We start from the raw sequence: 22687 nt of genomic DNA, 5'->3' as shown, positions 1-22687 counted from the left end.
GCATCCATCTTCTGAGGAACATTCTCAAATTGAACGATTTGATGGTTCACCTAGATCTGAAAGATGCCTATCTAACAGTCCCCATGCACCAATATTTTCGCCACTATCTTCAGTTCCTATGGCAAGGACGGACCTGGCATTTCACCTGCCTTCCCTTTGGCCTCAGTTCAGCACCCTGGTGCTTCACAAAGATCATGAGACCAGTCGTAGCCTTCCTCAGATCCAGGGGAATTCGTCTGATCATATATCTAGACAATATTCTCATTCTAGCTCAGGACAAATCCATCCTCTTGCAACACCTGTCCACTACAGCCTCTCTCCTACAAAATCTAGGGTCCGCCATAAACTTAGAAAAATCTTGTACCTGTCCTTGCCAGTCCATGGACTTTCTAGGGTTTTCAATGAATTCCCTGCTGGCTTCTCTGGCTCTCCAAGACACCAAGCTGCGAACCATTCGCAAGGAACCTTAGTTCTACATTAGGGAAGTCACACATTTCTCTCTGACAACTAGCCAGAATCATCGGTCTTCTCTGAGCCTCAATCCAGGCAGTTTTTCCAGGTCCTTTTTATTACAGAGCTATGCAGAGGCTCAAACACTCTCACCTCGCTCTAAACCCCTCTTATTCTCAATCCATTACCCTGACCCAAGAGGTCCAATAAGAAATGTCATGGTGGCTTCACAATATGGAGGCATGGAATGGCAGGGCTATTTTCGGATCCCTTCCAGACTAATTAATAGAATCCGATGCCAACCTTTTGGGCTGGGAAGCGTCCTGCAATTTCCAATCCACGGGAGGCAAATGGACTCCGGAAGAATTTTCCCTCCACATCAATTGCTTGGAACTCATTGCAGGTTCTGTTGCAATACATTCTTTCGCAAATTCCTAGACTAATTGCTGTGTCCTTCTCTGCAGGGACAATATATCAGCGGTTCAGTACATCAACTGCCTAGGTGGCCCCAGACCACAGACCCTGTCACCCTTGGCAAAACAGTTCTACCAATTCTGCTTCGATCACAGAATATCAGTGATAGTGGAATACTTGCTGGGCTAGTCCGTTGTCGTAGCGGATTGGTTTTCACGCTATTGGAGAGACGTGAGTGATTAGCACCTGCTCAAATCGGTGTTTCTCTGCATATAATCCCTCAGAGGTCCCCTACCTCCAGGACCAACACCCAACTTCCAGCCTATTTCAGTTGGCTTCCGGATCCAGGGGCAATAGCCTCGGATGACTTCCTCCAAACCTGGCCACTCACAGGGGATTATACCTTTCCCCCTTTCTCCATGATTCCCAGGGTCATTCTACACACTCGGAGGCTACAAATTCAATTAGATCTTGATCACTCCTTGTTGGCCATCCCAAGCTTGGTTTCCAGACCTATTAGAACTCTCTGTCCTTCCTCCCCTGGCCCTTCCTCACCGGCAGGACCTACTCACAGACTCACTGGGATCTCCCCATCCCCTGATTTTCAACAACAGCCTCCAACTGCTAGCATAGACGTTTTCTGGGGTTCCTGGGATTCCTCAGGTCTTTCGATCCCAGCTCGAGAGCTCCTCCCGGACTCTTGGGCTCCGGGAACTAGAAGATCTTACCTGGCTAGTATGGCTACATTGGTGTATGGCAGAATGTTCCGATCCCTATTCTGCCCCTGTTACCTTGGTAGCGAATTTCCTTGCTCATCTCTTCGAACAAGGGAAAGCATTTCGCCCTATTAATCTTTACAGATCAGCTATTTCGGCAGCTCACTATCCGGTAGATGGTTTCCATGTAGGTAAGCACCACCTCATCTGCCGCATTAATAAGGGGATCAGGCTAAAGATCCCTCCCAAAACTAGGTACAAATACCTCTGGGATGTATCCCTACTATTTTCCCTGTGCCAATCCTGGCCTCAGAATCCTCAACTTTCTCTTAAACAGTTATCAGCCAAATTGGCTGTTCTCCTCTGTCTCCTTTCTTTTCTCAGAGTATCAGATGTACAAGCTCTGGATAGAGACAGATTTATTTTTTCTCCTGAAGGGGTTAGTTTTTCCATTCAGACGTACCAAAAACTTTTCCTCTGAGGTTTCCTATTCATATTTAGAGGAAGAACCTCATTTATGCATACCAGCATGTCTCAAAGAATATCTATCTCGGACAGCTTCCCTGGCTGCCTCTGGTCCCCTCTTGATTTCTTATGTTCATCCTTTCAGACCAGTCTTGGCTCCTACCATTGCAAGATGGGTAAATGGATAATGTTCCTTCGTCTTTTGGGGCTCACTGATTAAGGGCCTCAGCATCTAGAGCTTTCCTTTTTAGGTTGCTCTCTCCAAGACCTATTAACGGCCGCTGATTGGTCATCGGATTCTATTTTCCGCAAGTTTTATTTTAAGCCTATTTTTCATGCAGCTCTGACTCTATTAGACGTATAGCTTTAAAAAAGCAAAATTGGAGCCTCCTGTCGTGCAATAAAATGAGGATTATGTTAGCCTTGGTGACATAATAGTCACAATTTTATTAAAAGACAAGAGGCGAGTATTTTGTCCTCCCCCTTTTTACTCCCATCCCCCCAAAAAAGTGTACCTTTGACTTTAACCTATTGTTTTGTTTGATTTATTCATTCATTTGACCAGAATATTATGCAGTGTTTTTATTATTTCATTTGATTTGTTAGGGAAAGTGAAAGGGACTGACTTATGTATATATTATGGTTGCTGTGCCCCCATTGGTTGAGGGGCTTTTACTTTGTTTCAAATGTTATGTCAAATGTTATGTATCTTTACTGCTGGAGATTTTCAAGTAAAGGAAGTAAAGCAAAATACTTGCCTCCTGTCTTTAATAAAATTGTGATTATTGTGTCACCAAGGTTAACATAATCCTCATTTTACTTTATCACTACGGCGAAACAAGAAATCTACGATAAAGCAAGGTATTTGAGTACATTTTCAGTCTACATTCCCCGCTGCATTCATGCAATAAAATGTTTTTCCTTTCTTATCCCTTTAAGAAATATTTATTTAAAGGGCTTAACTTGATGGGAGCCATAATCTCACTAATAATAGAAACAAGAAACACAATATAATAACAAATTAATTGATTTAATGGTAAACTTATACTTCAGTACAGAGAACATTTTTGCTCTCCCCCAACACCCTGTAACATAATTTGAAATTAAAATCACCATCTTGAATACCTTCATGATTTAAGACAAGGTGCACATAATCTGTTTTACTATGGCTGAAAATTAAATATTAAATACATTAGAAAAATCCACTACAAACCAAAATCATCACTGAAAAAAACATTTTTTTATCCTTTGTGCCATATATAGATACTCTATACATTCTTTCAAATTTCACTTTATTTTTGTTATGCAGGGTGCAAAAAATGAAGGTTGCCAGCATTTACGGACATTCCTTACTAATACAGTATTGTGAACTTACAGTTTATATCAATGATGCTAAATTCTATATTGAAGAATAATATATGACTCACTTAATAAGGTGCAGAAAGCAATTTTTTTAAGATGCATCCGAGTGCAGTGATTCCTTTAAGCTGCAGTTCCTGAAATAACTCAGCAATAGGTTCAAGTGTAAACACACGTTTTTGCAAAACCTTTAGCAGTAAATTTTAGATCTAATATACCTGCATTTTCTCATACTATATTCCGTAAGCCAAAACTGAGAAATGCGTAGAATTTCTCTCAGCTGTACATGCTTTTAGCATTTTGAACGCCTACAGTGGCATCTTTAAAATGCACTGCACGTTACACATAATAAGCGTTAAAAGCAGCATGATCCTTGGCATTTTTTTCCAGTAAAATTTTAGCTAACAACGCATGGGTCATCGGCCATTGGCCTGACTTCGGCTTCCAGCAACATGTTCATTACTGCTTTTGTCAAGTAGCTGCATGTTCCTTTCTTGCCCAGTGGGGGAGTATTGTAAAACGATGCCATGTCATCCTGCAGGAATAAAAACAAGTTGACAGTTTGTCAGTCTGATTGTAGAGGCCTAAGGAGGAGCAGGAGAAATTGCACAGTGTTACCAGATAATCTGTTTAATCACATTGTTTCATCAGTGTTTTTTATTTATACAGTGAGAAAGCTGTACTTGTAAATATATTTTAAAGTGAAATAAAGGTTAGGCACAAAGGGGTAGAAAAGACCATTTAAATTTGCATGAATTAATTTCAATTTTAAATAAAAGCACCTGTGCAATCTACTACCATTAGCAAAAATGCTTTTAGAAAAAGTTATAACTGTTAATAAATGGGACAAATTTATTTACTCATGAGTAGTAAAATAAATTGCAATTTACTTTAATTATTTGACCCTTTTCTTAAAGGGACACTGAACCCAATTTTTTTTTTCATGATTCAGATAGAGCATGCAATTTTAAGCAACTTTCTAATTTACTCCTATTATCAATTTTTCTTCATTCTCTTGCAATCTTTATTTAAAAAGCAAGAATGTAAGTTTAGAAGCCGGCCCATTTTTGGTTCGCACCCTGGCTGATTGGACAGCACCAATAAACAAGTGCTGTCCAGGGTCTAAACCAAAAATTGGCTGTCTCCTTAGCTTAAATGCCTTTTTTTCAAATAAAGATAGCAAGAGAACGAAGAAAATTGATAATAAGAGTAAATTAGAAAGTTGTTTAAAATTGCATGCTCTATCTGAATCATGAAATAAAACATTTGGGTTTAGTGTCCCTTTAATTTGACTCTGAAAATTGTGTGTTTTCCAATAATCCTGGAACATTCTATATAGAGATCGCTTGATCAGTGAAGTATCTGATTGATAACTGTCCTAAATTGGTCATATCAGATGATTTGAAATAAAGATTGCTAAAGAGGTTTATTCCTGGACTACAAAACATACAGAATTCATTCTATACATTATAGGAAACCATCACATTACATAAATAAATGTAATACTATCCTAACTGTGTGATTTAATATTCTGGTACATAGGGGAAAATGTTAATTATTTAACCCTTTAAGGACCAGGCATTTAAGATAAAAACTTGCCCAAAAGACCAGAACATTTTTAGCATTTTGGGCATTACTTAATTTAAACAGAAATAGAGCCTTGTTTTTTTTTATTTACCTATCAAAAATATATATATTTTTAGTAGACAACCTAATAAATTGATCTAGGCCCACTTTGGTATATTTCATGCCACCGTTTCGCTGCAAAATGCGATCATATTAAAAAAAAATGTTAACTTTTTCACAAACATTGGTGTTCTCACTGAAATTATTTACATACCGCTTGTGTAGTCATATCACATATGGATGTAAAAGCTTCTATGGGATTCCGTTTGTTCAGAAATAGCAGACATGTATGGCTTTGCCATTGCTTTTTGGTAATAAGAAGGCCACTAATTGCAGCAGTTAAGGGGTTAATCAGGTAGCTTGTAAGGTTGAGTTTAGCTATAGTGTAGAGATTACCCTCTCATCTGACACCTCCCACATCCTGATCCCCGCTGTACAGGACACGGCACTGGTCGTTATTGGGTTAAAAGTGTGGATACACGAAAAATAGGACATCTGAAGGATGTAATATTTGGTGCAAGTGCACAATGCTTTATAATTGTTTCTAAAAGTAAGAGAAAATGGAAACCAACATGGTTTTCTAGATAAGTAGCACATATATATATAACTTATAACAAACATAATTACAGACAGATGAGGATATTGAACTGTGGAGAATCCAACAACAACAAAATAAGACTAAGGCGGTAAAGGGACATCTTACACTAGATTTTTATTTGCATAAATGATTTGTAGATGATCCATTTATACAGCCCATCTGGGAGTGTTTTTGTAACAATGTATTGTTTGGCTTATTTTTTAATAATATTGAGATGATTTTAAGACTCCTAATCAAGCACCAAAGTATCAGATGTAGACCCAGGTCTGCAGATTCCTGCTGCTCCTGTTTGTCTAAAGGGTCTTTTTATATGCAGGGAAGGGGGAGGGGGAGTGTCTGCTCTTATTTTTCACTTTCACTGGGTGTCCCAGCCTAACTTCATCAACAGTGCTAAACTAGGAGCTTCAGAGCAAGTTTTTAAAAGGTTTTAGACTGGATTTTTAGATCAGTATCTGTACATATTCTTCTTTATAGTAGTGTATAGTACATGCAGTTATATGAAAATTGGTGTACACTGTCCCTTTAATTAGAAGGCTAAACCTCAAGCAGAAAAGAAGATAGCAGTAGTGTCAGACAAAATGGTGCCAAACCTTCTTTACATACATTAATAAAAGAAGAAAAACTAAGGAAGGAATAGTAAGCACTAAGACAGTGTGGTAGAAGGAGATATGCAAATAGCAGACCGTCTAAATTAATACTTTTGTTCTGTCTTCACAACAGATTGTGAAGATAGGAAGATCCATTAAATTATACTACAATAAATGCAAATGTCTTTGTAACAGAGGATAACATTTTATTGCCGTTATCAAAAATAAAACATAAACCATGTATGGGTCCAAATGACATTCATACAAAGGCTTTTAAGGGTACTTTGGTCTGTGCTTTCTGCCCCAGTAGCTATCTATCTATTGGATACTTGTAAAGCGCGGCTAATCACCCATGAGGATCTCAAGGTGCTGTAGTAGTAGCTAGTCTATTAAAACAATCAGAGTTGGAGGGAGTTGTTCTGGATGACTGGAGAATTGCTATTGTAGTACCTCTTGGTAGAATAAGCAGTAAGGACAACTATAGGCCTCTTTGTTTAAAAGCACCAAAGGATGGCATGTTTTTTTCTACAGTTAATTCTAGAGACCATCTCCAGAAGGATAAAAATAATCTAGGAACTGTTTGAAGGTGGATTACTTAAACAGTACATGGTCTAGAAATACAACTTACATTGAAAGAGGGAAAGAGGCTATACAATTGTTTTTTTTTTAAAGAGCACCAGATCAAGGGCTCGTGATCTCAAGTTGAAGGGTAGTAGGTTCAGAATCTCTTCTTTACAGACGAAAAAGTGGTTGGTTCATGAAATAATTTTCATCAGAGAAGCTTAGGAAAAAAATCTTAATAAAATTCAAGAATTTTTGGGAGATGCATGATGCTTTATTAACAAATGAATTAAGCTTATACTTCAAAAAGAAATATGGACACACTTAATGAGCCTTTTAGATCTTGTTGGCAACAAAATCTATGTTATTATGTAACACAAAGAGCAACTTATATTTTGTATAACAAATGCAAATGTTGCTATCAAAATGGCGGATTTAAAAAAACCCTGTAAAAAGGGTATATGGGAGGAGTGGGAAAAAGAGAAACAAAAGAAAGTGAAAATTGTCACAGCTTATAGAAAGAATATCTGATAAACTGTAGAAACTCTCTGCATCTAAGGTTTTAGAGAGAGGACTTTGTCTTTATATTCTTTTCATGAGTCAGTTTTAGCTTCAGAACACTAAAGTAGTGCTTGATACCATTTTTGGGACAAAGCATTTAATGTGTCCCCTGGTGCTCATGTGACAAGCTTTTTCAGAAATGCGGACTTTTATCAGGCTCTATTTTAAGGGACAATTCTTACTACATGATAGGGAATATATACCCATAATACATTGGGACATGCTTTAGATTCATGTCTGTGTTCACATGCACATTAAAATAGGACCTGTCATTTACTACACAAGAGAAGGAGCTAAAATCTAATAGTTCTGAACATGTATAACATGAAATCCTGATAAAAGCTAGAAAGTAAGATGACTTACAAACGGTAAAATATGTTAGTTTAGTTTATAATGGAAGAGTATTGTACCTACTAAATAATGTTAATAAGATTTGATATAATCAGCTATATCTTTCAGCTATAGCAGCGAATACCATAGATAATAACGGTATAATAAAATTTGGTAATACTGGTCTATAAACTTGAATAAACGTCTCATATTGGTATTGTTAACCAGGTATCAGTTCCTGACATATTAAAATCTAGAAAAGTGAACATTTTAATGGAAAAGTATTTGATTAAGAATAAGGATAACATTTTTTTTTAAAATAAAGGTATCATATCTTATTGTGTTTCATTTTCTTTAGCAAAGATCTTAAGATGCTATAGCATAATTGCAGTGATTATATTTTATTACTGTTTATATTGTCATTGTTTTGCTGTAAATGTGTTCCCACTGATCTATCATGCTGGAGTACAGTAAATTGTTTATAAATAGCTTATTTACCTTTATTTTGTCATTTAAAATAATATTCTCTATAGAAAATCTAGCAAGCAGCAATTAAGTTCCTAGTAGGAAGAGATAGGTAATAAAACTTTCATTTCCAACTGTGCTCTCTAAGCCCCCGAATCTAAGAAGATCCCTGGGCAAGTAAGATTCTTTAAGAATGCTCGCCAGCCCTTCAATTTCCCTAATGGAATGAAAACAGGGTGTTTCGTTAAGGGGCGTATACTGCATTTTGATATGGGAAGGAGATTACAAAAGTGCACAATAAAATTTGCATTTTAAAAATCTTATAGGCTGAATAATTGAACCATGTCACTTTAATGTATAAAAAGATAGATATCATTACGAGGTTAGGTATTTCTTAAGGCACTGTCCATTTACATGGGTATCTTTTTGAGAACAGTGTATTGATGCTTCAATCAACACCCCCCCCCCAGGTATTTCATATACAAATATAAAACAAAATCAACGATTTCCCATATATTTTAAATTCTCCAGCTAATATAACAAGTCTTGGGGAACATATCAAAGGGAAACTAATCTTACAGTACAATGACGCTTTAATTACAAGAAAGAAAAAAAGGAATGAATCTTACTTGGCTGTCCACTAATTATAATCAATAAATAGAGATGAGCAACCAAGAAACCACTTTGGTCTGTTAGCAACTTCTTAGTTGAAATGGACATGACTTTGTGCAACTTACACTTATACTTAATTAACTAAATATGGAAAAAAAAAATCTTAATTGGTTTGGATTTGTTAAAATTACCACCATCAAGACTTCCGGTGGGCGGGATTGCTGGATGGAAGCAAGTGTTGGGAGCTCTGCATGTCTTAGTTACAAACAACGCTTCTTCTCCGTTTTACATCGCCATCCAGCCCCCCACGCTATATGTCTTGCTGGGAGACCTTGAATTGGTCATCGCTAGCCGACTTTTTGAAAGTGAAGGGCATTGCATCGGCCCTAGCCCCCGGGAGCAATTCACGAAACCCTTGTGGTCCGCCATATTGGCGCATCAGTTCTGCTAACTCAGACACTGTTAGAACTGATTAACAGCTGACACTGGAACTCAGGTTAAAATTATCACAGTGGCTGCAACCCCTACCGACATTGTCACACCCACCCGGTGGACGGGAGACAGTTGATAGCGGCGGTATGTCTATGCCGGCCTCCATCACCCACGAGGCAATGAATTCGGGAGGAGATATTGCCGAAATGCTTCTGGAAACCCTTGCACCTAAACTTGATCACCTACTTAGCAGCTGCAAGAAGCTAATACAGATAGTTCATATCGCTGGACTACAGTGTTTTTCAGAGCCGGAACGAGACAATCACCAGCAAAAATGCCCTGCATTTGAGCTTCAACCCCTAGACAGTGATGGCTTATGGATACCCAGCCCATCCTGTGACTCTGTTCACACACCTCTTTCGGCACCGGATGACAGATCGGCAATTTGCCCTGTGGAGCGTCGACCCTGGACTATACGTGAAATTGATTTGGGGGGAGTGATGCCGTATTGTGGGATGCAGACAGACCTAGATAACATGTTCACAGCTCAGCCACAATGCTCTAACTTGGAGACACTGCTGAATGCTCTGCTTCTTTATGACCCGGTGACTTCCCTCCGGTGCCACGCGGAAAAAGCATCCAGCTGCAGTACTGAACAGGGGGATCATACCGTCCAACTGCTGTTTTTCCTCTGTAATAAGGGGGAGACATTGGGGCTTAACTCCCTGGATACATCATGGCCGAGGCAACATATATTATCTTTTATGCAGCAATTTAAGGGAGACACCCTGTGTCTGATGCTACAGCTCTCTTGGAGCCCCAAGCAACATGAATCACGCTTATCTACTGGAATCGGCTGAATTATAGCATACATGTACATTATGCATCCTTTTGCTCCTAATAACATTTCCTCAGTCCTTCAAGGTGTGGACTTTACACCACTCGTTAAAAAAAAAAAGTTTATTTGAACTGCTGCATAATTCTATTACTGTTTAATTTTTTCAGTTTAAAATGCTCCCTATATAGATATTGCATGTAATACTGTGAGGTGAGTTTGCTTGCACCTTGATTTCTACTAATTCTGGCAACAATGCTATTATGTTTGTTTTTTGTTCTTATGTACTTTGTATATAGTTGGCAACACAAGCACCGTGGCTAGCGACAGATAAGTACCCTTACTCACAAAGCTGTAGTTATTTTAGATAAAGTCAGTTCGATCTCTATATCTTCACACACTGGGACCTTTTGAGTTTTTGCAGGGTATTGAGATAGTGTCCTGCCTCTTTTCCCTATTCTTATTCCTATACAGATGTGGCAAGCGACAGGGTTTGTTCCTCCATCTAGGTCCCCACAACCTGTTCAACCCCTGTCATGGTCACTTCATATGTAATCTAGATCTGCTCAATACGGTTGTTCTTATTTCTAAATCCATGAATGAAATTCTAACACAACGTTCAGAAAAACATCTATGTGGTAGTCTAGCCTCCTGATCTAAATCCTGGGACCAGCTTTTATGAAACACACATCTACATACTGGCCTTGTCTACACTGTGAGCCATTTGAAATGAAAGTGTCTCATGCTCATGCACCATAAATGGCATATTGTCTGCTTACTCTACAACAGCAGCTAATGTATCGCATGTTGCCTGACTGTATACGAGTCTGGTGAAATTCTCAAAAAAAGAGGAAGTGCTCACATTCTGTCTCAGCTATCGTTGTTCTATTTGTGTTATTTTATTTTTGTATATGTGTTTGATTAAGTGTAATAAGAGTGAGACTCAATGGCTCTTTTCCCTAATTTTTGAATATATATTTTAAGTAACTCTAGGTTTGCAATACTAATAACATAGACCACATCACTATATTTTATGGAGCAGTTATGTCAGGAAACATGCCCAGCACCTCAGGCTGCTGTCACATATTTTACGAAACTCTTATATAAACGTACACTGCTACTCACGCTAAGACTCACTCTCAGTATAATTTTTTTGTAGAATTGGTTGCTCCCTGTTTGTTTGTTTGTGTGTTTTGTTACAGTGATTTAGGTTTTGGGATGGTGGGGAGGGAGAGGGAATTGGGGTAGGATAGGTAGAGCTCTGTTAGGGCTGTGGGGGTGGATTGGGGGAGGGTTTTGAAATTTAAAATATGAGAGTTAACTATGTGTGAGAAATACTTTTATCATTTATATTTGACAAACATTGGAGTAATTGTTATGTTGAGAGACTTTTAAAAGGCACTATTCCCAACTGTGTTTGGGATGGATTTTTTTGTGAATCTGATGTAAATGTTGCTTTTCACCTATGTTACTCTCAATAAAAAGAATTAAAAAAAAAAAAAAAATACCACCATCAAGACATTATCCTTCACTTACATGTTTCCTATAAGTGTACACCATACTTTACTGATATATTCACCTCTTCCACATCCATTCACTACACACATTCACATTTGTAACCAGTGCCTCCACAGAAAATCTCGCCAGCCATGTGGCATTATGAAATAGCCGGGTGAGGGCAGTGTAACACAACAATTATTGCATAATTTAACAAAAATGTATGTAATCATAATGTGTTTAATAAACTTTGTAAAATATTGCCTAATTTTAGCTGGGTGGTCAGTAAAATCAGCCAGGTGGTGTGCCCATTAAAAAGGTCCTTGCGGCATAAAACGTCCTATTAACATTTTTTGAGTCACCAGCTCCTACTGAGCATGTGCAAGAATTCACAGAATATACTTATATACATTTGTGATTGGCCGATGGCTGTTACATGATGCAGTGGGATTGGAAATAGACATCACTTTAAAATTTGTCAGAAAAAAATCTAGTACTCATTTTGTGCTATTGCATTGTCTTGCTATCATGTATTTTTGTTTATGCAAATCAATTGCATTTATTGGTCCGTTAAAAAGTAGGGTAGCGACTTTCCATGAGAAAAATCTATATTAATTTCCACACCAGTTTTATATGAAGAATACTGCTCCATCAGCATTCCAAACATTACTCAGCATCACAAAATACTTTCGGCTAGATTACAAGTTTTTGTCGCTAAGGGGTGCGTTGCTAACACACAATTTTCCCTCACCACTCACCTCCAGTAACGCTGGTATTATGGGTCTTTAGAACCCCGGCGTTAGCCGCAAAAAGTGAGCGTAGAGCAGAATTTAGCTCCAAATCGCACCTCAATACCAGCGCTGCTTACGGTAGCAGTGAGCTGGCTAAACGTGCTTGTGCAAGATTTCCCCATAGGAATCAATGGGGCAGATTCGGCTGAAAAAAACCCCTAACACCTGCAAAAAAGCAGCGTTCAGCTCCTAACGCAGCCCCATTGATTCCTATGGGGAAACACATTTTATGTCTACACCTAACACCCTAACATGAACCCCGAGTCTAAACACCCCTAATCTTACACTTATTAACCCCAAATCTGCCCCCCCCCCTGACATCGCCGACACCTGCTTTATATTATTAACCCCTAATCTGTCGCTCCGGACACCGCCGCCACCTACATTATACTTATGAACCCCTAATCTGCAGCCCCCAACATCGCCGACACCTACATTATATTTATTAACCCCTAATCTGCCTTCCCCAATGTCGCCGCAATCTAACTACACTTATTAACCCCTAATCTGCCGCCCCCAACGTTGCAGCCACTATAATAAAGTTATTAACCCCTAAACCTAAGTCTAACCCTAACTCTAACCCCCTAATTTAAATATAATTTAAATAAATCTAAATAAATATTCCTATCATTAACTAAATTATTTCTATTTAAAACTAAATACTTACCTATAAAATAAACCCCCTAATAGTTACATTGTAGCTAGCTTAGGATTTATTTTTATTTTACAGGCAACTTTGTATTTTTTTTTTAACTAGGTAGAATAGTTATTAAATAGTTATTAACTATTTAATAACTACCTAGCTAAAATAAATACAAATATACCTGTAAAATAAATCCTAACATAACATAACATTGCCCCAAAGTAATCAGCTCTATTACCTGTAAAATAAAATACAATACCCCCCCAACATTAAAACCCACCACCCACACACCCAACTCTACTCTAAAACCCACCCAATCCCTCCTTAATAAAACCTAACACTAACCCCTTGAAGATCACCCAACCGGGCAGAAGTGGACCTCCAGACGGGCAGAAGTCTTCATCCGATCTGGGCAGAAGAGGACCTCCAGACGGGCAGAAGTCTTCATCCAGGCGGCATCTTCTATCTTCAGATGGAGCGGGTCCATCTTCAAGCCATCCGACGCGGAGCATCCTCTTCCATCCGACGACTAACACTAAATGACGGTACCTTTAAGTGACGTCATCCAAGATGGCGTCCCTTCAATTCCAATTGGCTGATAGAATTCTATCAGCCAATCGGAATTAAGGTAGAAAAAATCCTATTGACTGATACAATCAGCCAATAGGATTGAACTTCAATCCTTTTGGTTGACTGCATCAGCCAATAGGATTGAGCTCGCATTCTATTGGAGGTGGGAACAGCCAATAGAATGCAAGCTCAATCCTATTGGCTGATTGGATCAGCCAATAGGATTTTTTCTACCTTAATTCCAATTGGCTGATAATTAGTGTTAGTCGTCGGATGGAAGAGGATGCTCCGCATCGGATGGCTTGAAGATGGACCCGCTCCGGATGGATCAAGATAGAAGATGCCGTCTGGATGAAGACTTCTGCCCGTCTGGAGGTCCTCTTCTGCCCGGATCGGATGAAGACTTCTGCCCGTCTGGAGGTCCACTTCTGCCCGGTTGGGTGAAGACGTCTCAAGGTAGGTTGATCTTCAAGGGGTTAGTGTTAGGTTTTATTAAGGGGGGATTGGGTGGGTTTAAGAGTAGGTTTGGGTGTGTGGGTGGTGGGTTGTAATGTTGGGGGGGTTATTGTATTTTTTTTACAGGTAAAAGAGCTGATTACTTTGGGGCAATGCCCCGCAAAAGGCCCTTTTAAGGGCTATTTGTAATTTAGTATATGGTAGGGCTTTTTATTATTTTGGGGGGCTTTTTTATTTTATTAGGGGGATTAGATTAGGTGTAATTAGTTTAAAAAACTTATTTATTTTATTTTTTACAATTTAGTGTTTTATTTTTTCATACTTTAGTTTATTTTATTTAATTGTAATTAATTGTAGTTAGTTTAGGGAATTAATTTAATTATAGTGTAGTGTTAGGTGTAATTGGAACTTAGGTTAGGGTTTATTTTACAGGTAAATTTGTACTTACTTTAACTAGGAAGTTATTAAATAGTTAATAACTATTTAATAACTATTGTACCTAGTTAAAATAAATACAAACTTGCCTGTAAAATAAAAATAAATCCTGAGATAGCTACAATGTAATTATTAGTTATATTGAAGCTAGCTTAGGGTTTATTTTAGAGGTAAGTATTTAGTTTTAAATAGGTATAATTTATTTAATTGTAGTTATTTTATTTAGATTTATTTAAATTATATTTAAGTTAGGGGGTGTTAGGGTTAGACTTAGATTTAGGGGTTAATAACTTTAGTATAGTGTCGGCGACATTGGGGGCGGCAGATTAGGGGTTAATAAATGTAGGTAGGTGTCGGCGATGTTAGGGTCAGCAGATTAGGGGTTAATAAAATGTAACTAGTGTTTGTGAGGCGGGAGTGAGGCGGTTTAGGGGTTAATATATTTAGTACAGTGGCGGCAATGTCTGGTCGGCAGATTAGAGGTTAAACATTTATTTAAGTGTTTGCGATGTGCGGGGGGCTCGGTTTAGGGGTTAACAGGTAGTTTATGGGTGTTAGTGTACTTTTTAGCACTTTAGTTAAGAGTTTTATGTTACGGCGTTAGCCCATAAAACTCTTAACTACTGACTTTTAAATGCAGTAGGAGTCTTGACAGGAGAGGGTGTACCGCTCACTTTTTCCAAGACTCATAATGCCGGCGTTGAAAAGATAGGAACGCAATTGACGTAAGTGGATTTGCGGTATGCTCGAGTCGCGGAAAAAAAGTGAGCGGTACACCTGTACCTGCCAGACTCGTAATACCAGCGGGCGTTACAAAGCAGCGTTGGGACCTCTCAACGCTGCTTTTTCACCCTAACGCAAGACTCGTAATCTAGGCGTTTGTTACTTAAGCTCTTTTCTTGCAACTTACGTTCATTAAGATCACACCCTACAAAGTAACTAGCTCCCTCTGCAGTAAATAAACATCTATAAATGAAGTCAAAAGTGGGAGAAAATAAAGATGTCTAACTAGAGGGCATTAGAGACATTCGGTTAAATTGTTATTAGTTAACAAGAAAAGCCATTGGATTAAGGAATATTTTAATGGACGATAAGAAGATAATTCTGATCCCCACAGCTTAACATTTATCACCAATGACCCAAAGTCCACAGAAGAGGAGTTATAGCTCTGGGCTTATGTTTAATGCTTCCAATGCTCTGTCTATAAAACACTTCTCATATTATTTCAACCACTTACTGATGATACAAAGCATTAAAACTACAGTTTGTGACATAACACACTGACTTAATAACATTTTATGTCCTTCACTATATTTGTTCTGATTTTTATCAAATTGCTTACCAGGAGATAATGACCTTGAACAAAGAATCCTGACTCACCTGTTTTTCTTTTCCTTGAAGCCTGCTCTGGTCTTTCTGGAAATCATTAAATGCCTCTTTCACTAGTTTATCCAAATCGACTTTATCTTGAAATTCAAACTCTGGGTTTCTTTCCAGTATAACGGAGACGACCATTAGCAGCTGCAAAAAAAGCAAAATAATTTCTCTGAACTACATATGGAACGTAACATAAATTCGCTTTCTTGTAACACACAACAGAAAATGAAACAGATAACCCATAATAATCGAGTGATACAAAGCTTTAGTGATACTGTGCTATAATGACAAGGCATTGTAAGAAATGAATGCACTTTTGTGTGGGAGCAAAATCCGTTAGATTTTAATATTACACTTTAGAATAAAGCAAGCAGATAAAAAGCATTACCAAAGAGCTCATGCTGAGGAAAGTCATAGCATACAGAGACGGTCTCATCTAATAAGGGGTTATATTATATTCTACTTGTAAAGTTTATCATAGACTTTCTATGCAGACATATTTTTTTTACACACTCTTGGCGCTAATTTCTGAGCCTGTGTGTATGTGATTGGGTATATACACAATGCACTTCATTGGCGCATATACACCAATAACCAGTAAATGTTGCCAAAGTCTGTACAGTCCTGGCTTACTATAGAACTGAATGCCCTTTTTATGTGGGAATTGTTTTTTTACAACCTATTCAAATAGAATAATATATACACTATGTGGCCAAAAGTAAGTGGAAACCCCTACTCATTACTGGGTTCTGGTGTTTTAGCCACAACCGTTGCTAACAGGTGCATAAAATCCTTCACATAGCCATGCAATCTCTATAGACAAACACTGGCAATACAATGGGTCATACTGAAGAGCTCAGGGACTTAAACTAGTTATTTAAGTCAATTCATTGAATGGTGTGGCCTACTTAATCTATCTCAGTCAAATGTATTATTATTTTTAAAGAGAAGCATCTGGGAGCAACAATAGTCCAGCCATGAAGTGGTAGACAACGCAAACTCACAGAGCGGGGCGACCGAGTATTGTAGCCGGTAGTGCATAAAAATCCCCTATCATCTGTTGCATCAATCACTAAAGAGTTCCAAACTGCCTCTGGAAACAACATCAGCACAAGAAGTGTGTGTCTGAAGCTTTATTATGTGTTTCCATAGCCAAGCAGTTGTACACAAGCATCAATGACATCAGCATGCACAATGCCGGAGTCTGGAGAAGAGGAAACGTGTTCTCTGGAGTGATGAATAATTCTGCACTAGTTGGCAGTCTGATGGAAGAATCTAGGTGTGGTTGATGGGGAATGCTACCTACTGGAATGCATAGTGCCTACAAGTGTTCCCTCTAAGGCCAGTTTTGTGAGCAGCCCAGCAGTCAAACAGTTAATTAAAGGGACAGTATATACTCATTTTCATATAACTGCATGTAATAGACACTACTATAAAGAATAAGATGCAAAGATACTGATATAAAAATTCAGTATAAAACTGTTTAAAAACTTAGAAGCTGTCAGTTTGGCTCTGTTGAAAAGGTTGCTGGAAAGTCCACTGCAAGTGGGAAATAAAACCCCCCCCCCCCTTTTTTTGCATATGAAAAGACCCTTTACACAAACAGGAACAAGCTGGAGAAGGTAGCTGACAGTAATCACATAAAACATTGGGGCTTGGTTAGGAGTCTGAAAATCAGAGCAATGTTATTTAATAATAAGCAAAACTATACATTTATTTAAAAAAAAAAAAACTTTATGGGCTATATAAATAGATCATCTACAAATCATTTATGCAATGAAAAAATGAGTGTATAATGTCCCTTTAAAGCAAATAGGAAACACTACACAATGCAGACTGCAAGGTGTGGTTCCCTTATTAACTGTTCCTCTGAATGTGTTTTCAATCAGTGACTCAGGGAGTTAACCCCAGACCAGCTTGGGTGCAAAGCCCAATAGTGAAATCACATAGAAATATCCAACAACACACAGAATAATCAGCTCTCACTTGGATTTACACAGCAAGGCTAAAAGCTTAAAAGTGAAGTTTGTTACATCATTTGGTGAAATGATGAGAAGACCACAGTATTCTGTGCGTTTGATATTTCTATGTGATTTCTCCTATTTTGCTTTGCACTCAAATTGGTCTGGGGTTAACTTTCTGAGTAATTGATGGCAAACTCAAATGCTTGTGAGTGCTGGTGAGTTCAGGGCTCTGAGCCTTGCCAGTGGCTTTGGATATGTACTAACGCCAGTTTGAGAGTGAAGCTTTGTATGTGGCTAGGGGACACTCATGTGTGCCATCAGTGTCTTTAGTTGAAACCAGTATATGTGATTGCGGGTTAAAACCAAGGCAAGAAGAGACTGTGGAGTGGTTTTTGGTGCTGACCATTTTGTTTGAAGAGCCTGGCACTAATTTGCATGCACACAGCTAGATTCAAAGTAAAATGGATGAGTTATATTTGTAATATCTAATCAGAACCCTACTGATTGCTCAAGGCTGAATGTAAAATAACGCACTCTGCACAATCAGTAAGACTCCACTTGTAATCTAGCACCAAATCTTCTATGTGCAGTCAATCACAACATAAAAAGAACAATTTAAAGGGCCATAATACCCAAATGTTTAAACACTTGAAAGTGATGCAGCATAGCTGTAAAAAGCTGATTAGAAAATATCTCCTGAACATCTCTATGTAAAAAAGAAAGATATTTTACCTCAAAAGTTCCTCAGTAGCCACCTCCCATTGTAAAGGATTTCTAAGCAGCATTTTAGTGTATCTGTCCTGGGACAGCTGAAAGGATGAGCTTTGTGAACTCTCATATTATTTCACCAATCAGGTAAAGGAAGTTTACTATGAAATCTCATGAGAGATAAGTCAAATCTCATGAGATCACAGTAAGAGTTCATGACCTCAGCACTGCTGATGCTGATTGGCTGCTGTTCATTTCTTCATTTTTTTTTTTTTTTTACCTGCAGCTGGGCAGCAGCTGAGTATAGCTTTTTACACAGAACTTACTCTGCTGAGTTGAGGAAATTGTGAGGTAAAATATCTTCCTTTTTTACATAGAGATGCTCAGGTGATATTTTCCTGTCAGCTTTTTACAGTTATACTGCATTAGTTTCAAGTGATTTAGCATATGAGTATTATGTCCCTTTAATGATAAGTACAAAAAAAACAGAATTTATGTTTACCTGATAAATTACTTTCTCCAACGGTGTGTCCGGTCCACGGCGTCATCCTTACTTGTGGGATATTCTCTTCCCCAACAGGAAATGGCAAAGAGCCCAGCAAAGCTGGTCACATGATCCCTCCTAGGCTCCGCCTTCCCCAGTCATTCGACCGACGTAAAGGAGGAATATTTGCATAGGAGAAATCATATGATACCGTGGTGACTGTAGTTAAAGAAAATAAATCATCAGACCTGATTAAAAAAACCAGGGCGGGCCGTGGACCGGACACACCGTTGGAGAAAGTAATTTATCAGGTAAACATAAATTCTGTTTTCTCCAACATAGGTGTGTCCGGTCCACGGCGTCATCCTTACTTGTGGGAACCAATACCAAAGCTTTAGGACACGGATGATGGGAGGGAGCAAATCAGGTCACCTAGATGGAAGGCACCACGGTTTGCAAAACCTTTCTCCCAAAAATAGCCTCAGAAGAAGCAAAAGTATCAAATTTGTAAAATTTGGTAAAAGTGTGCAGTGAAGACCAAGTCGCTGCCTTACATATCTGATCAACAGAAGCCTCGTTCTTAAAGGCCCATGTGGAAGCCACAGCCCTAGTGGAATGAGCTGTGATTCTTCCAGGAGGCTGCCGTCCGGCAGTCTCATAAGCCAATCTGATGATGCTTTTAAGCCAAAAAAATAGAGAGGTAGAAGTTGCTTTTTTGACCTCTCCTTTTACCAGAATAAACAACAAACAAGGAAGATGTTTGTCTGAAATCCTTTGTAGCATCTAAATAGAATTTTAGAGCACGGACAACGTCCAAATTGTGTAACAAACGTTCCTTCTATGAAACTGGATTCGGACACAAAGAAGGTACAACTATCTCCTGGTTAATATTTTTGTTGGAAACAACCTTCGGAAGAAAACCAGGCTCAGTACGTAAAAACCACCTTATCTGCATGGACCAGATAGGGCGGAGAACACTGCAGAGCAGATAACTCAGAAACTCTTCTAGCAGAAGAAATTGCAGCCTAAAACAAAACTTTCCAAGATAATAACTTAATATCTATGGAATGTAAGGGTTCAAACGGAACCCCTTGAAGAACTGAAAGAACTAGATTAAGACTCCAGGGAAGAGTCAAAGGTCTGTAAACAGGCTTGATTCTAACCAGAGCCTGAACAAACGCTTAAACGTCTGGCACAGCTGCCAGCCTTTTGTGAAGTAAAACAGATAAAGCAGAGATCTGTCCCTTCAGAGAACTCGCAGAAAATCCTTTCTCCAAACCTTCTTGTAGAAAGGAAAGAAACTTAGGAATTTTTATCTTGTTCCATGGGAATCCTTTAGATTCACACCAACAGATATATTTTTTCCATATATTATGGTAAATTTTTCTAGTTACAGGCTTTCTATCCTGAATAAGAGTATCTACTACAGAATCTGAAAACCCACGCTTTGATAAAATCAAGCGTTCAAACTCCAAGCAGTCAGTTGGAGGAAAACCAGATTCGGATGTTCAAATGGACCCTGAATAAGAAGGTCCTGTCTCAAAGGTAGCTTCCATGGTGGAGCCGATGACACATTCACCAGGTCTGCATACCAAGTCCTGCGTGGCCACACAGGAACTATCAAGGTCACCGAAGCCCTCTCCAGATTGATCCTGGCTACCAGCCTGGGAATGAGAGGAAACGGTGGGAATACATAAGCTAGGTTGAAGATCCAAGGTGCTACTATTGTATCCAATAGATTCGCCTTGGGATCCCTGGATTTGGACCCGTAACAAGGGACCATGAAGTTCTGACGAGAGGCCATCAGAACCAAGTCTGGAATGCCCCATAATTGAGTTATTTGGGCAAAGATTTCCAGATGGAGTTCCCACTCCCCCGGATGCTCCTCCATCGCCAGGGAACTCCTTGTTACCCCCTGATGGTTGATATATGTAACAGTCGTCATGATGACTGATTGAAACCTTATGAATTTGGCCTTTGCTAGTCTAGGCCAAGCCTTGAGAGCATTGAATATCGCTCTCAGTTCCATTATGTTTATCGGGAGAAGAGAGTCTTCCCGAAACCATAGACCCTGAGTTTTCAGGGGTTCCCAGACCGCGCCCCAGCCCACCAGACTGGCGTCGGTCGTGACAATGACCTATTCTGGTCTGCGGAAGCTCATTCCCTGTGACAGGTTGTCCAGGGTCAGCCACCAACGGAGTGAATCTCTGGTTATTTGATCTACTTGTATCATCGGAGACAAGTCTGTATAATCCCCATTCCACTGTCTGAGCATGCCCAGGTGCAATGGTCTTAGATGAATTTGTGCAAAAGGAACTATGTCCATTACCGCAACCATCAACCCTATTACTTCCATGGACTGCGCTATGGAAGGAATAAGAACAGAATGAAGTACCTGACAAGAGCTTAGAAGTTTTGATTTTCTGGCCTCTGTCAGAAAAACCTTCATTTCTAAGGAAACTATTATTGTTCCCAAGAAGGGAACTCTTGTTGACGGGGACAGAGAACTTTTTTTCTATGTTCACTTTCCACCTGTGAGATCTGAGAAAGGCTAGGACAATGTCCGTATGAGCCCTTGCTTTTGACAGAGACGACACCTGAATCAGGATGTCGTCCAAGTAAGGTACTACTGCAATGCCCCTTGGTCTTAGCACCGCTAGAAGGGACCCTAGTACCCTTGTGAAAATCCTTGGAGCAGTGGCTAATCCGAATGGAAGTGCCACAGGTAATGCTTGTCCAGAAAGGCGAACCTTAGGAACCGAAAATGTTCCTTGTGGATAGGAATACGTAGGTACGCATCCTTTAAGTCCACCGTGGTCATGAATTGACCTTCCTGGATGGTAGAAAGGATTGTTCGAATGGTTTCCATTTTGAATGATGAAACCCTTAGAAACTTGTTTAGAATCTTGAGATCTAAAATAGGTCTGAATGTTCCCTCTTATTTGGGAATTATGAACAGGTTGGAGTAAAAACCCATCCCTTGTTCTCCTAATGGAACAGGATGAATCACTCCCATGCTTAACAGGAATTTTGAAAAGAAACCAATGGCACTACTATCGTATGAGACCTTAATTCCTACAATTATTCAAAAGTTTGTCAGGATATGGGTGCTGTGTATAAAACCGTATTGTAACAAAGACAGAGAGAAAGTATACACTTATAGCACACCTAGGTCAAAAGGTAAATTGAATCTAACTGGGTGACACAATTTATTCCCTAAGGAATAAGTGAAAGGGGAGAAAACAGATTACAAATTAAAATATAACTTTTATTGGGTTGCGTTTAAAATAGGAATGAACTTAAAATCACACTTAAGCACCGATTTTATTGATGTCAACAAATATATATAAGTTTGTTGCTCCTAATACTTGAGTGTTAAATGTAGGCTGGAGTGGGAACTGCTGTATACTTGCGTCTTAGAGATGTAATACACCAAACCTTTTCTGTACGAAGTTACCAATTCAAATATAAGAGTTAAGTATATAGCGTGTTGTTAAATCTCCAAAATGATATATCTTTGTATACGAAGTTAAGTGTAAATTAAATAGTGGGTATAAAATTCTATTTATTTCTGCTTATTTCCAGCTGAGATTATATACACCACTTACTTAAATTCTAAATATATAGCAAGATGGAACTTATTTCTATGACGTTTGGCGTCCAAAATTATACACAGTCTCTTTTCTAAAGTGACTCAGTTTCTATATTAACAGTTGCCTACTGAAAGATTAAGGTGTAGGCTATTCACTCC

The 22687-nt window shown here is 38.7% G+C and overlaps 1 protein-coding gene across 3 annotated transcripts in view; it reads right to left on the bottom strand.

Annotated features, from left to right (window-relative positions):
* Positions 1-3056: 3056 nt before the first annotated feature.
* Positions 3057-22687, bottom strand: part of PHKB (phosphorylase kinase regulatory subunit beta) — a 1109273-nt gene continuing 1089642 nt past the window's right edge. For all 3 annotated transcript variants that reach the window (XM_053701982.1, XM_053701974.1, XM_053701966.1), the window contains 2 exons: positions 15784-15924; positions 3057-3939 (listed from right to left, as the gene is read on the bottom strand). In XM_053701982.1, coding sequence (XP_053557957.1) covers positions 3802-3939; positions 15784-15924 — 279 coding nt within the window. In that variant the 3' untranslated portion in view covers positions 3057-3801. The remainder of the gene's footprint in view (positions 3940-15783; positions 15925-22687) is intronic.

The sequence above is a fragment of the Bombina bombina genome, chromosome 1, assembly GCF_027579735.1.
Source record: "Bombina bombina isolate aBomBom1 chromosome 1, aBomBom1.pri, whole genome shotgun sequence".
In the NCBI taxonomy this organism is placed as follows: domain Eukaryota; kingdom Metazoa; phylum Chordata; class Amphibia; order Anura; family Bombinatoridae; genus Bombina; species Bombina bombina.
This window is presented reverse-complemented; position numbering and strand designations above follow the sequence as displayed.